The sequence below is a fragment of the Hyposmocoma kahamanoa genome, unplaced genomic scaffold (assembly GCF_003589595.1).
Source record: "Hyposmocoma kahamanoa isolate Upper Pololo Valley unplaced genomic scaffold, ASM358959v1 240, whole genome shotgun sequence".
Taxonomy (NCBI): Eukaryota; Metazoa; Arthropoda; class Insecta; order Lepidoptera; family Cosmopterigidae; genus Hyposmocoma; species Hyposmocoma kahamanoa.
This window is the reverse complement of record NW_020653757.1, coordinates 1,290,158-1,303,795: the sequence shown is the minus strand read 5'-3', so window position 1 is coordinate 1,303,795 and position 13,638 is coordinate 1,290,158. Positions and strand designations below refer to the sequence as shown.

General features: G+C 37.6%; 1 protein-coding gene across 1 annotated transcript; it reads right to left on the bottom strand.

Moving 5' to 3' along the window:
• Window positions 1–645: 645 nt before the first annotated feature.
• Window positions 646–12,858, bottom strand: LOC113228752. Its single transcript, XM_026462117.1, has 7 exons — window positions 12,833–12,858; window positions 11,479–11,628; window positions 6,297–6,504; window positions 4,578–4,753; window positions 2,871–3,123; window positions 2,421–2,548; window positions 646–701 (listed from the first exon to the last, which is right to left on the bottom strand). Exons 1-7 carry the CDS (start codon window positions 12,856–12,858, stop codon window positions 659–661), a joined length of 984 nt encoding a protein of 327 aa, XP_026317902.1. The 3' UTR covers window positions 646–658.
• Between the last annotated feature and the right edge of the window lie 780 nt (window positions 12,859–13,638).

The window sequence follows — 13,638 nt, the reverse complement described above, 5'->3', positions numbered from 1 at the left end:
GGCATAATGATAAACATGCTACTTACCGCTACAAGGATTCCAATGGTCTCGACCTCTCTTGTCTCGAGGAGATGGTAGTCAAAATATAATTTAGTAGCAGAAAAGCTTCTAGTGAGAGTTCGTCCAGGGAAATACTGCCTTATCTATTTCTTGTTCTTGTGTTTTTTGTGATGTAAAGCTCTGAGTGCCACAGCAGCTGCTGGACAGGCGTATCAAAGTCACACTTACCACAAGTCACGCGGTTTCTTCGCCCCGTTACGTGGTATCATTATTGGTTGGTTGACAAGTTATTTGTGCCTATAATTTCACCAGCATCATTACCCTGCAAAACCGGAACAGAGAAATGCTGACGTTACTGTTTGGCGGAAGAAATAGGTAAGGCGGCAGTACATCCCTGGACGAACTGTTTGACAAGGAGCTCTAGTGTTACTTAAAGTTATTAGCCAGAAGGTAATAAAGGGTGCAAATAAGGTCACAAAAAATGCCACCCATTAATATTTGTCTGCCCCGGTTCGAATAAGTCGTAGATCCGGGAGTGATTACACGATTCCAATATTTGTTATTACCGTCGAGAATAATAAAATAGACGACAATAGATCACTAAAACAACTAGGTCCAATTCCGTGCACATTTTATTCGAGGTGTTTCTTGTAGCAAACTAATGTATCTTCGTACTTTGCGTTTCCTCACTCAGATTCGACCTAAAACAATGCGCATTGGTTTAAATGGTGACCTATCACAAAGTCGAAAATTGGTTTTGTCCGAAATAAGGTTTGTTCGAATTTTCATTACACCGAAAACCAAATTATAACGAAACAGTTGTTCTTTCAGGATATGTTGAATGTTTATCGCAGAGACACGATTAGGTTTGGTTAGGTTAGGATAAGTTAGGTTTAAAAGAAAAATCTTTTTCCTCTGAAAATTACTTTCGAGATTATGAAATTTCGACCAAACCTTATTTCTGGAAAATGTTATTGCAGACTCTGATATTAGTTTAAATATTTTACAGAAAAAGGTGTTACATGCGATGTAAGGTACTTTAGGCAAATAAAGCCCTCTGGTTAACTTGGCCCATGGATTGAAAAGTAGCTTATCCGCTCACGCGATTCATGCGTCTCTGGAAGTATATCACACCTAGAGGTTCGTATAATATAGCAATTTTATGTTTCGTGCTATCCGCTCACGCGATGCGCTCCTCCCACCGCAAAATGGCGGCTATTTGGTTTCGCAAATTAGAAAAGCATTCAGTTTAAATACAAGTTTTTATAAATAAAAATTATTATTCTGCATTGCTAAATAAATACCCTCCGTATTACCAACAAACACATCTCAAATAAAATGCACTAATACACCGCAAATCCTGCACTTCAAAAGCACTAATGAAATTGTTGGTGTACTTGGGTAAATATGATAATATTCCGTTTGAGGGGTTCTAATGTTTACCATGAAATTACTCCTTAAAGTATAGCTTATACACATTTATATTCAGGGTAAACTTAAAAAACGCAACTTACGGTATGTTTTCAATAAATAAACACCAACATCACCAGCCCAAACAATAACACACACGATTGTCGTGACGTATTCCTGAAGGATTTTTTTTAAATGACAGACCCAGGCATTAAAAACTTTATGGTTTGCTAGAGTAGTTACCGAAATAGCAATTAATATTAGTTCTTTTACCTGTTATAACTTCGATATCCGATAAATCAGTATAAAATCATCACCGGCACCTCTAGGTGTGGTATGCGTCTACGGCTGCATGTATCGCGTGAGCGGATAACAAACTAGTTTTGTTATGTTTATGAATACAAAGATCGAAAACAGAAAAATTGCGTCGATCCAGTGGGACTTCAATCCATGCCCATGTTGCACCGTAGCATTGCTCTTTACCAACCGAGCTACGTGCCCAGATACCGACCCGTCGAAATTCTCCTATGTATTTTTGTTATAGACTTTACTTACTTTGTACTGGCTTACGGCATTTGTCTCCACTAGTGAAATCTACTGAGAGATTTTTGAATAACCTTCTCACCGCAGCCGATACCTTTACAGGTATCACAACTTCGGTCAAATATATATTGAGATTTTTTTTGAAATAACTCCTCTAGTTTTCTTATGATGATGAATACAGAGAAAGAAGGTGTGAAATTAGTTTTACCCGCCTAAATTCACGTTTGAACGAAACGCATAGTGCTGCCCGGGACCGGGAGCGTGTCAGATACGAGGTTTTTCTATCGTCCCGGAGCGAGAATTCGCCAGACAAGCGGAATCACACAGCTCGACTGCTGTAACACTGATTTTCAGTTGGAGCCGCTTTTATAGGATGGCACGAAAGAACTGATGTGGGTTAACACAAATAACTTAAAATTTGAGTGATATATTCCAAGATATTAATTTAAAATATTTTCTGATGATACCTCAAAGCCTCCGTCAGTGTGTTCATATGGTTGCTCAGCACAGAAGGCCGGTGCTCCAGCGTCCGGTTTTGGCACGTGCACCATTGACCTTCTACTCCTGCTTCGCTACACGATCTCGTGCTAGGAATCTATAATAGAAATAATTAATTTTACCTACTGTATTCACTTTACTTTTTAACCGATTTCAAAAAAGAAGGAGGTTATTAATCCGACTGCGTTTTTGTTTATGCATGTTACGGTACTTATGAATCGATTTCGATGATTATTTTTTTGTTGGAAAGGAGGTACAGGGTCGAGAGCACGTCAAGTTAACGGTACCAAAGGTTCAAATGTAACTCTATGCCGCTTGCAATAGGAACGGTCCAAAGTTTTGGTGTCAAGCTATATACCTCAGTAGTGGTACCGTTCAAATTTGATGAGATTGTATACAACATTATAATTGTTACTTACAGGTTCGAATAGAGTCAATCCTCTAGTGAGATGAGCACCTTTGATTTTATATGGGTTCCAATGTTCCCTCATATCAATTGCGTCCAATATGGTCGCGTAAATGTCGTAAGGGGTTGTAAGAACGTCTTCGTTTGATTGTAATGCCGACTCTATTTCTGGTCTTTTCGCTAATAATTTTTCCGGTAATACTATTGCCATTAATGGTAGACGGTGTTCTAGTTTTGCTTGATTCGTGACATGGACATCTGAATAGCTGGGAATTAACATTAGGTATGGATCGGTTAATGAAATTTTTGTGGCTTGGTACAAGAAATGCCTAACACCCATTAACTTACAATTATGTGGACGTCGAGTCCGCGCTAAAAAGTGTCCGAACTTATAGGGCGTTAAAATCGTATACAGAGCGTCATTCACGCTTTAGTCTTCGTTTGTTCGACTGACAGGGAAGCAAGCAAAATTAGACAGTACTGCGATGACATTACAATTTAAATTCAACGTTTTAGCTTTTTCATATTCTTTTACATGTCACTACGTTTAAATAGGTTGTCTTGGGACATTTTTTTCGTGGTTTTTGTATTAGACCCGTCGTCCATTTATTTGTAAGTCAATGCTAACACCCGATTACTTTACACACTTCTGACGCACTTCTTTTACCAAGCCACAGATTTAAGGGAAGGTTTTTTTTAAGAATTAAGGTGTTTTGTTCTAAAACGGTTTGCCATGTTTGCAATTAGCAGATGAGGTTTGACGTTTGTAATAACTAATAATAATAATGATAACGCCCACACTTATAAACCCGCACTAGGTAAGCCCTGTTGGGTAATTTTCTAAAAATTGTAAAATACATTCGAAGGCTCATACTATGTTCTTCGTTTACAAATATCGTGTGAAGTTTTATTTAACGTGAATCACAAAATAAAATAAAAATAAAATAATATGATTGGACAACTGCGAAAAAAACTTTTATAATTGCTCCATCGTTTTCATTCAGTAACGTCAATTTTTGCCAGTTGTCATCGTCGAATGTGGAAAAGTATAGGAAAAATATCCGGAAAATATTTTTTTTGAAAATGTAAACTTTTTCATGAGTCAACACTACCGTGTGTCGTGGGTGCCATGTGCCACACATATAGATAACTACAAAGTACATTATCTGCGAAGCAGACCAGCTTGGCAACCGTTAAATAACAATGTCGAAGTATACAGATAGAATACAGTATAAGATAAGTAATCCAACCCCTACCAGTTCGGTGCGTCAATGCCTACACATAGGGTTCTCACATTTATATTTTAGATATATCTACACGTTCCACGAGAATACTGCGAATAACTCAATTTGAAAAAAATAACGTATAAACTTTGTCAAATGCAATAGCTACAATGACATGTTGATATTTCTATATCAACATCGCATTAGTGTCTCGATTACAAGAATATGATTATGAAATATAAATGAAATACTGAACAATTCTAAATTTGAGACGCTCTAGTTCAAACGACCATAGAGATAACAATACTCGTAAATACGTCTACTATTTGATGTTATTCTTTAAATATCGAGCGAACGCTTCAATTCCATTATTTAGGCGCGTGTGTGACGCGACCCGCGCAGTATAACTCGAGTGCCGCGTGAGATTATACCAATGTGTGCATGGTTATACGTCGCGCGTTTATAAGGAGTTGCACTACTTGTCTTTTTGCGCTCACTTGACTCCATGATCACCCATAACCAATAACAGTGTGTTCGTGAGATGACCACTGGTTCTAAAATGCCGCAGAAAACGAACGAACTCTTTGTCAGCGCTGGTGATTTTGTTGAAATCATCGTGACTTGTACTCCGGATGAACGTGAAGCAAAATTTCTTTCGATCCAGTTGGAAGAACTGCAAAGACGTAAGTGGAATTTGACAAATGGGTAATTATAATAATAATAATAACACACACACTCAACCTAGGGGCTATGTTGAATGTTGTCCGCGACACACCCTGTGTCGCGGATGCCATGGACATACACATAGACGACCACAAATTACACCCAAAGTCACGAGAGAAATAAATGTAGGCCATACTAATATTTCTCCCGACCCGCGAATCCAACCTGGGACCTCTGCGTGGCATTCCGGCATGGTAACCGTTCGACCACGGAGGCAGTTAAATAATTCAAAAAAATCATGGCATATGTGTAACTTTGTGTTGCGGGGAGGTGGTTATGGCTATCTCCCTCAATGTCAGAAATGCCTTCAGCAGCCTCCCTTTCGAGACACTGACAGTAGCGCTCCGGTACCATATAGTGCCTCCTGATCCTGGGAAGCTGTTGAAGACGTACCTCCAGAACAAGGTGGTCATATGGGAAGGAAAGGACAGGAGGCTATACCAGGAGCGTGTCGGTGCGGTGTTCCACAGGGGTCTGTACTTGGCCGTATACTGTGGAACGTTGAGTTTGACGTTCGCGGTCCGCTCCTTTCCTGGACGAAGGTGATCTGCTACGCAGATAACACCCTTGTCACTACCCCACCCGGGGTACAGTGAGAACTTATGAAAGCTTGTGTTAAGTTGTTGTCAATATTTAATATTGCAACTTCATACCTGACGTCTGCTGGTCGCGACGGTCATTTTGTTCGGCAAGTCCACAGGTTGCGTATCTTTATATTAGCGAGATAGCAATGCGTCTGTCTCGCTCTTGCAAATAATGCAGGCCCTTTGATTGGTCGATTGTGTATGGAACACTAAGAGAGTATACTATTAAGCTCTTTTAGATTAGTGTAAGTATAGCGACGTTTGCCAATAAATGCACTGCTAACATATGCAGCCCCAGCACGGTATGCGCTGGTAAGAGAGTGCAATAGGCAGCGACTCAGAGCACAACAGTCGCTGACCTTGTGGTATATCATAGACGCCCCACGATACGTAAGGAATAACGTCATTCAACGGGACTTGAACATGGAGAGTCACGACAGCTTCGTGAATCGCTTGGCCAAGACCATGTTTCGACGCGCTGGACAGTACCACATCGAGCCCAACACCTAGACATGAAACCGCTTCAAAGGGAGCTACTTGGGCTCGAGGAAGGCCCACCGGACTATACATCAGCTGCTGAAGATGGTTGAGAAACCTGCCCGCCCACCGGCAGGGACTCCCATCTGAAGCAGCACACCTTACTGAGGATTGCACCCAACCCCATGACCCGCTCGTCTCCACGAGCGGCGATCGACCCCGCCGAAAGAAGTCGACGCCTCGAACGGCCCCCTCAAACCCGCTGACGCGGGCTTGAGACGATCACAAAACAATAAATGCATTCTGTTTCTGGTTCCAACTCTCATCATCAGAGTTTCACTGCAAAATAGGCACCTGCAGCTGAACTACCAAGGAAGAGCCTCTAAATTGGCGACCCGAAGCTCCTAGAATATTATTAATAGAATAAGTCACCTGTTCAGTAATATTCATCATAAATTCGTATTGTGGAGTGTCGCCAATGCAGTGAAAAGCATCGTCTCCAATTTCCAGATTTCTCAGGCGGTTTAACACTTTATAAAAATCATATAAGTAATGGTCAGCTGGGCTCTTGGCGAAACCATTGAAGCGAAATTGAAACGTGCCAATGTCCGGTCGGTCTTCGAAATATGCCGTGCGGTAACTGGAAATAAATCTAACGTAAATAAACATAAAAAGATTATTTGTAAAGAAACACGAACACGAAGTACGGACGTCCATTCCCGGCTGCCTTTCGCGCGCACACCATTTAGTACTCGTTGTTCGCTTGATCGCTTTTTTTGGAGAACTAAGTAAACATCTAGGATTCACTGTCGTTCAGCTATCAACCGCTAGATGGCAGCAAATTGATTGAAATATCAATATAATATCAAAACGTCGTCACTTGTAATAATAGGTACTACCCTTTAAAAGATATACCAACAGGGTAAAGTTTAAATTATATTAACAGTCCAGAATTTGCTACTTCTTTTTAAATTATGAATGTGCGAGTTTTGGCAACAGCGGTTCTAAAAGTAATGCGAGGCTTTTGAGGCCAATCTGTGGAGAGAAAACTATGAAAGTTTTTTCTTCACCAGTGGCTGACAAGGGATGTCGCTTTTTTAATTGCACTATCAATATAATAAATATTAAGATAAAAAATATATTTTTATATATAATATACATTTATGTATATATATATAATATACATATATACATTTTTTTAGATTCAATAGAGAGATCAATAGTTCAATAGAAGTACTAGTGTCTGAGTCAAACATAATCGGGGAAATAAAATTTGCCCGACTTCGCTGACATATGGAAAGAATGAGGAGGATGGAGCTGCGAAAAGGCCCGTCCAAGATATCGCTGGAAGGATAGAATCGACAAAGACCTAAAGGAGCTGAATGTGTCCGAAAGGTCGGAATTGGCACAAGACCGACAGAAATTGCGTCCTGTGATGTCGGAGACCAAGATCCACTTCGGGCCGCTGAGCATGAAATGTCAAATCTCTTCATAATCTGACACCCTAGTACTTCGTGCCTCCTACATTGTACGTCAGAGTGACATCATACCCTAATTTATCCAACCTGCGCTCGCGCCAATACGCCATTTTGGATTTTGACACGCTCACTGACTTATAATTGGTGCGATTCCGTGCTTTGTGACCGCCTGCTTCCTGCGCTATTTTGAAACCTGCGCTTCCGTGTGTTTGGGACCTACTACTTTGTGAGCCATTTTTTGTTAAACCTATTAATCTCCTAGTACAAATGGATAGGTCACTATCGGAGTCAGAATTGCCAGCGATGCAAGCAACCCCAACTAACTTCATTGTTACATGAAAAAAGAGAAGAAGGGATGAGGGTTACACTGTGAGTTTAAAAGAACAAATGAAAAATATGTTCTCTACTCTAATGATATCTCAGAACCATGAGTTTCAAAAAAATGCTAATACCCTGAAGGAAATACAAAAAACAAATCAAAATATCGAAAATTCAGTAGCCTTCTTGTCTGCACAAAATAAGGAATTTCAAGAGAAGATTAAGAAACTAGAAGGACAGATACAGGAAGACCGAAAATATATAACTATGCTGGAAGATAGGATTGAGGACATGCAGAAAGATGGACGTAAGGCAAACATAGAAATGAAAAATGTTCCCAGGAAAAATAGCGAAGCAAAAGACAGCCTTATTAACATGGTCCTAACCCTATCTAATATAACGGATATTAAAGACATCTATAGAATTCGTGGGAAAAAGAAAACATCTAGAATACGCCTATAATTGTGGGAACAAACTCTACAATACTAAAAAATGACTTTCTAAGGATGTGTAAAGTATTTAATACCAAACAAAGTCCAAATTGTGTGCTAAACATTTAGGACTTCGTCTCGGAGAAGACACTCCAATATTTGTCACCGAGCAGTTAACAGCAAAGGCCGCAAAGCTTTCCTTCCTCTCACGTGTCCTGGTTAAATCTCACTTGTATAAGTTTTGCTGGACCGCATATGGAAAAGTATACGTAAGAAAAGCGGAGAACTCGAGAATTATATTAATTAATAGTGAATCCCAAATTCGGCACCTTATAACTGGAATATGACTAGTTTTAGTTCTGAAAATTAACCTAAATCTTTTTTATTTCTTTATTTATATTTTACTGTTTTTTATTATATTCTTAATTTTTGGTTTTTTACTACATACTCTACAAACACAAAGACACAAACATCTTACCACACACATAAGTGCGCGCCTTTCGTTTATATATCACACTCACGCACAACATACCATTATATACAACTCACTATGATATCTGGTTTAATTTTTAATCAATACTATTACGAATTATTAGTTACTGCCAACTGTAATAAAATTGTACCATATAATGGATAGTACACATACTACCGTAAACGAAATTGACAAAGCCCAAATTTATATCTCTATTCAGTGTGACATACCGTATTGTTAATACAATAGTGTATTAACTCAAAAAGGGGACTTTCTCAGAATCGATGAAAAACGAATTACTCACTTCCCCCAAAAAAATCATGAAAATTTATATGTTATAGTTTATTATAGACACTTAAACAATTTCTCAAATATATTTAACAATAAAATGGAAAAAATAATTTCGTGTTTTTGAATAAGGATTATTTTGGTCTGAACTAGCTCACATAAAGTGTGTCTCATTTTGAGTTAAGTAGATGTCTTTTGATTGTTTCTTACAATATTCTAACGACGGTTTTTTTGAAGTGTAGAGAATCAAGTATTACGTTCAGTAATGATATAATATTAAAGTTCACATATTTTAAGTTACAACACTATTCAAATCAAATCAAATGCATTTATTCGTCAACATAGGATACAGTACATTGAAATACATGGTATTAAATAAGTTATAGCGACTCTCTATGTTGCACCTTCAGGCATACGAACTACATAAGTGGATGATGAACATAGTTATTTTACTTAATTATTATTTATTTACTTAATTACTAAATTTTATTTAATGTCAAATTACTTAATTATTACCGAAATATTCGTTTATAAAGTAAAATGTTTCATTAACAAGGTATTCAAATAGATTTCTTTTAAATGTTACAATGTCCTTAATGTTCCTTATGTCAGATGGTAATTTATTATAAATCTTGGCACTCATTGCAATAATACTATTACATAGGAGGGCAGACCTGCCACCTACAGACAATATCCTGCCATATCTGTGTTTCGAAAAGGGTACTTCTCCTGCATTCCTCAAAAAATCTTTAATCACGCCGGTGTACAAGAATGGGAGCAGAAGTGACGTAAATAATTACAGGCCTATTTCAGTATTGCCTGTCATATCAAAAATTATTGAACAATCAATAAACACTCGACTCATTTCTTACCTAGAGGACTACAATATTCTTTCACATTGTCAGTTCGGTTTTAGACGCGGAAAATCTACAGAGGTTGCGGTATCCGCTTTAACATCGTCCATAACTGAAGAACTAGATAAGGGAAGAAAATGTTTGACCGCTTTTCTTAATCTCAGAAAGGCCTTTGTTACCGTTTCGCATCCCATTCTTGTACAAAAGCAAGAATCAATTGGTATAAGAGATGTTCCATTGAACTTACTGAAGGATTACTTGTGTGACCGAAGACAGAGAGTAAAAATTGACAGTTACATTAGCAAAGACTCAAGGATCTCTTTTGGTGTCCCTCAAGGTAGCGTTCTGGGCCCTACATTGTTCTTAATATACATTAACGATTTAACAAATTTACATATAGAAGTTGGCCGCATTTTCTCATATGCTGACGATACTGCAATCATGTTTGCGAGCTCAACGTGGAGTACAGTTTTTAGAGATGCCGAATCTGCACTTACAAAACTAGCAACTTGGCTCCAATATAATCTGCTCACATTGAACACCGCAAAATCAAGCTACATATGTTTCACCATCAATAGCAGGACCCAACCAAATAATGATTTCCTTCTGAAAATTCACCGATGTGGTAAAATACCGACCATAGTAATTGTGAATGTCCTGCTATTAATAGAGTGATATCTACCATGTATTTAGGTGTTGTCTTGGATTGGCGTTTGAGTTGGCATTTTCAGGTGGAATTTATGTGTGATATTAACGTGGATATTAAGGAAATTAAGACATTTTACCAGCAAAGAGTTAATTAATCAAATATAAATCGCCTTCGCTCAATCGGTAATGGGATATTGTATTACTGTTTGGGGCGGTGCAAATAAAAAAAAATTGTAAATAAAAAAAATCTAGAAATTGAAAGAAGTCAGCGGTGTTTGCTGAAAATAATGTATTTCAAACCTTTTAGATTCCCACAGACGAAATTTACAAATTCTGTGATCTTCTAACTGTCAGAAAGCTGTATGTAATGTCAACAGTTATTCGACTTCACAAGTCTTTGCCTTTTACCCCTGAAGTAATGACTAGGAGAAGGAAAGACAGAGTTGTGGAAATACCACAAACAAAAATGAAATTTGCCCAAAGACAATACACATTACAATCTGCGTATATTTACAACAAATTGAATAAAAAATTAGAAATATATCACCTAATTCCCGTAAATGTAAAGAGAAAATAAAAACATGGCTAGTAACTATAAATTACAACGATACGGGAGTATACTTACAATCTTATAATCCTGCTTTGGAATAGGACAGAACATTATGACAATGATAACAATTACAAAAATAAATAAAATAATAACAAGATTAATATTAGATTATAACCCAGTAGAAATAATATTAGAATTACAATATAACTACAAAGAAAATATTATTAGAATCAGAACATGGTTATGATACGATTCACACACGCACGCACACACGCACGCACGCACGCACGCACGCACGCACGCCCTCACGCACGCACGCACGCAAGCACGCACGCACGCACGCACGCACGCACGCACGCACACACTCTTTTAGACGTAAGGAAAAAAATAATTAAAAATCTATTGTTTTATTGTTTGCCGTTTTTACTAAAACATGTTTTAGTTAAGGAAAGCGAGACCTCCTGACACAAATATTCAATTACTTAATAGGATGGTCTCAACATCTGTTTTATTTGTTATACCGATTGTACTTCAATAAAAACTTTTTGATTTAAAGTAAAATAATTTCTACTCACCCATCCTCCTTCACTTTGTCAAAAATAAGATCGGTGGTATGAAATTCCCTTTTGCCAAATGATTTCCTGCTGTCAGCAAAGTCCCACTCTGTGTGTCCCGTCAGCAAGGGCAACACCGTTGCTTCAGTACCTTCTCCTACAGCATTGAAGCTAAAAATAAACGCTTTTATCCTTATATATATAGCTCATTATATTTATATTTATTTGTTAGAAATGAAATACTCCAAACCACGTAACGAATAAGGAATTATATTTTCACCTCACTAACTCGGAAGCTCAGATTACAATGTAATCGGAGCTCGGAAGGCTTTCTTTCTTATTAGAAATCTGCGCGCAAAAGCGTTAGGTTTAGAAATTCGAACTTGACGATGGACTATGGACACTGTGGTGCACCTAACTTTTCTTTCGATAAAGAAAAACATAATGACACGTTCAACTACGTATAAGTTTTTACAATAAGATTCCGGAGCATTTATTAAGATTACCATTTCCTAAGTTTAAAACTTACATTAAAAGTAATTTAATTGAAAAGTCATATTACAAAATTGCAGAGTATGTCTTAGATAAAGATGTATGGAAAGACAACGTGAGTCTAGATTCCACACAAATATGATACAAAATGTATACTATAGCATTTAAGTTGATTTGAAACGAGCAATCCCTAGAGTTTCTTGCTCGTTCTTCTCAGGGAGGTCAGCGTAGTGAACGAGCAGTAGCTTAAATAATGACGTTTTCAAGTGTAAAAATTTTACCTATGGAATAATTGATTACTTGATTTTGACACGATTTGTCGAACATTATTTATGTAGTACAAATCCGTTAATATATTTTATTCTTATTATTGTTGACATTAAATTAGACAAATAGTTAAACAATAACGAAATTAGTTATTGCTGTCAACTATTTGTCTTTTTTTTATTTAGTTTGTATTCATCTACCATTTTCCTCGGCAGCAAAAGCTGTTTAGCGTCTCGGGTCTTGAAACCGTCGCTAAACTCAGGATTACATTTTTGAACCACTTGCTTCACTCGTGGTTCAATCTTAGCTTTCTTCCCTTGCCCAGGTTTCAATACAAGCTCTCGCGTCAAACAACAACCTTGCAGCATTGCATAACAAATAACTATTAATACCATTTCATATTTTATTATTACGTGTTGATGAGGCGAAAGATATGTGCCAGTATCTTATCTAGGAATGCTATGGCCTCTGCCTACACCTATGGGCGAAGGGCGTGAAGTGTTTTAATTTTTATTATGATGTCAAGTGACAGGAAGGAACAAGTTGTGCGCCTGGTTGTAAGCCGTGTGCATATTTATAACAGTTGCAGTGATAAAAAACTTCAAATCGAAAATACCTGAGGAGTGCTACCACAGCGCCCATCACTCTAAGACAAAGATAAGGAACTCCACGTGCCTATAGTTTCATCTCCATTATTCATAGATGTCCGGGACATTTTTAATTGGGGCGCATACATACATTGCCCTCTTAAATGAACTTATGACTTTGTGGACAAGAAATGAACTTATGACTTTGTGGACAAGAATATGAATAAAATCCTGTTTATTGTTATTAGAATTCTATTGAATTCACATTTCTTATATTAAAATTAAAACTAGATAGCAGTAGAGCTAAGTACTCTACTGCTTCACAAGTGTGAAAGAAATCGTCCAGGGAAGTACTGCCACCTTACCTATTTCTGTTGCCAAGCAGTGACAGCATTAGGTACTGTGTTCCGGGTGTTACTGACGGGGCAGCGCAGCGTGTCATTAAACGGCTGGGCAATTTTCAATTCGGATAAATGTAAATTTAATTTCTATAGAGTTTGAGTTAAAATATCAAAATTTAGCAAGTTCTCTGCAGTACTTCAAGATAAATATCTCCATGTAAAATTACGTGCAAAAATAGATATTTTATTGTTAAAAAATAATTTTTTTTATAATATCAAGTAACGGGACGAACAAGTCGTGCGCCTGATGGTAAGCTACACGCGTATCCAACAATTGCAATGCCACTCAGAGCTTTAAATCGCAAAGATCTAAGGGGCACTGCCACTGCGCCCGTCACCCTGAAACATGAGTTGAGCACATTCTTCAGACAATATCTTTAAGTATTAGGGGTTAAAGTATGAAATTGCCGTTTTATTGCAATAGGTTCTTTGAA

What these genes read in the sequence shown, in the direction of transcription:
- LOC113228752 (XM_026462117.1), bottom strand. Translation starts at nt 12,858, where the DNA reads ATGGGCGCTGTGGTAGCACTCCTCAG. An exon ending in GCTGTGGTAGCACTCCTCAG is followed by an intron (nt 11,629 to 12,832) that starts GTATTTTCGATT and finishes GTTTATTTTTAG; the next exon opens with CTTCAATGCTGTAGGAGAAG. An exon ending in ATGGGTGATCATGGAGTCAA is followed by an intron (nt 3,124 to 4,577) that starts GTGAGCGCAAAA and finishes GTTAATTCCCAG; the next exon opens with CTATTCAGATGTCCATGTCA.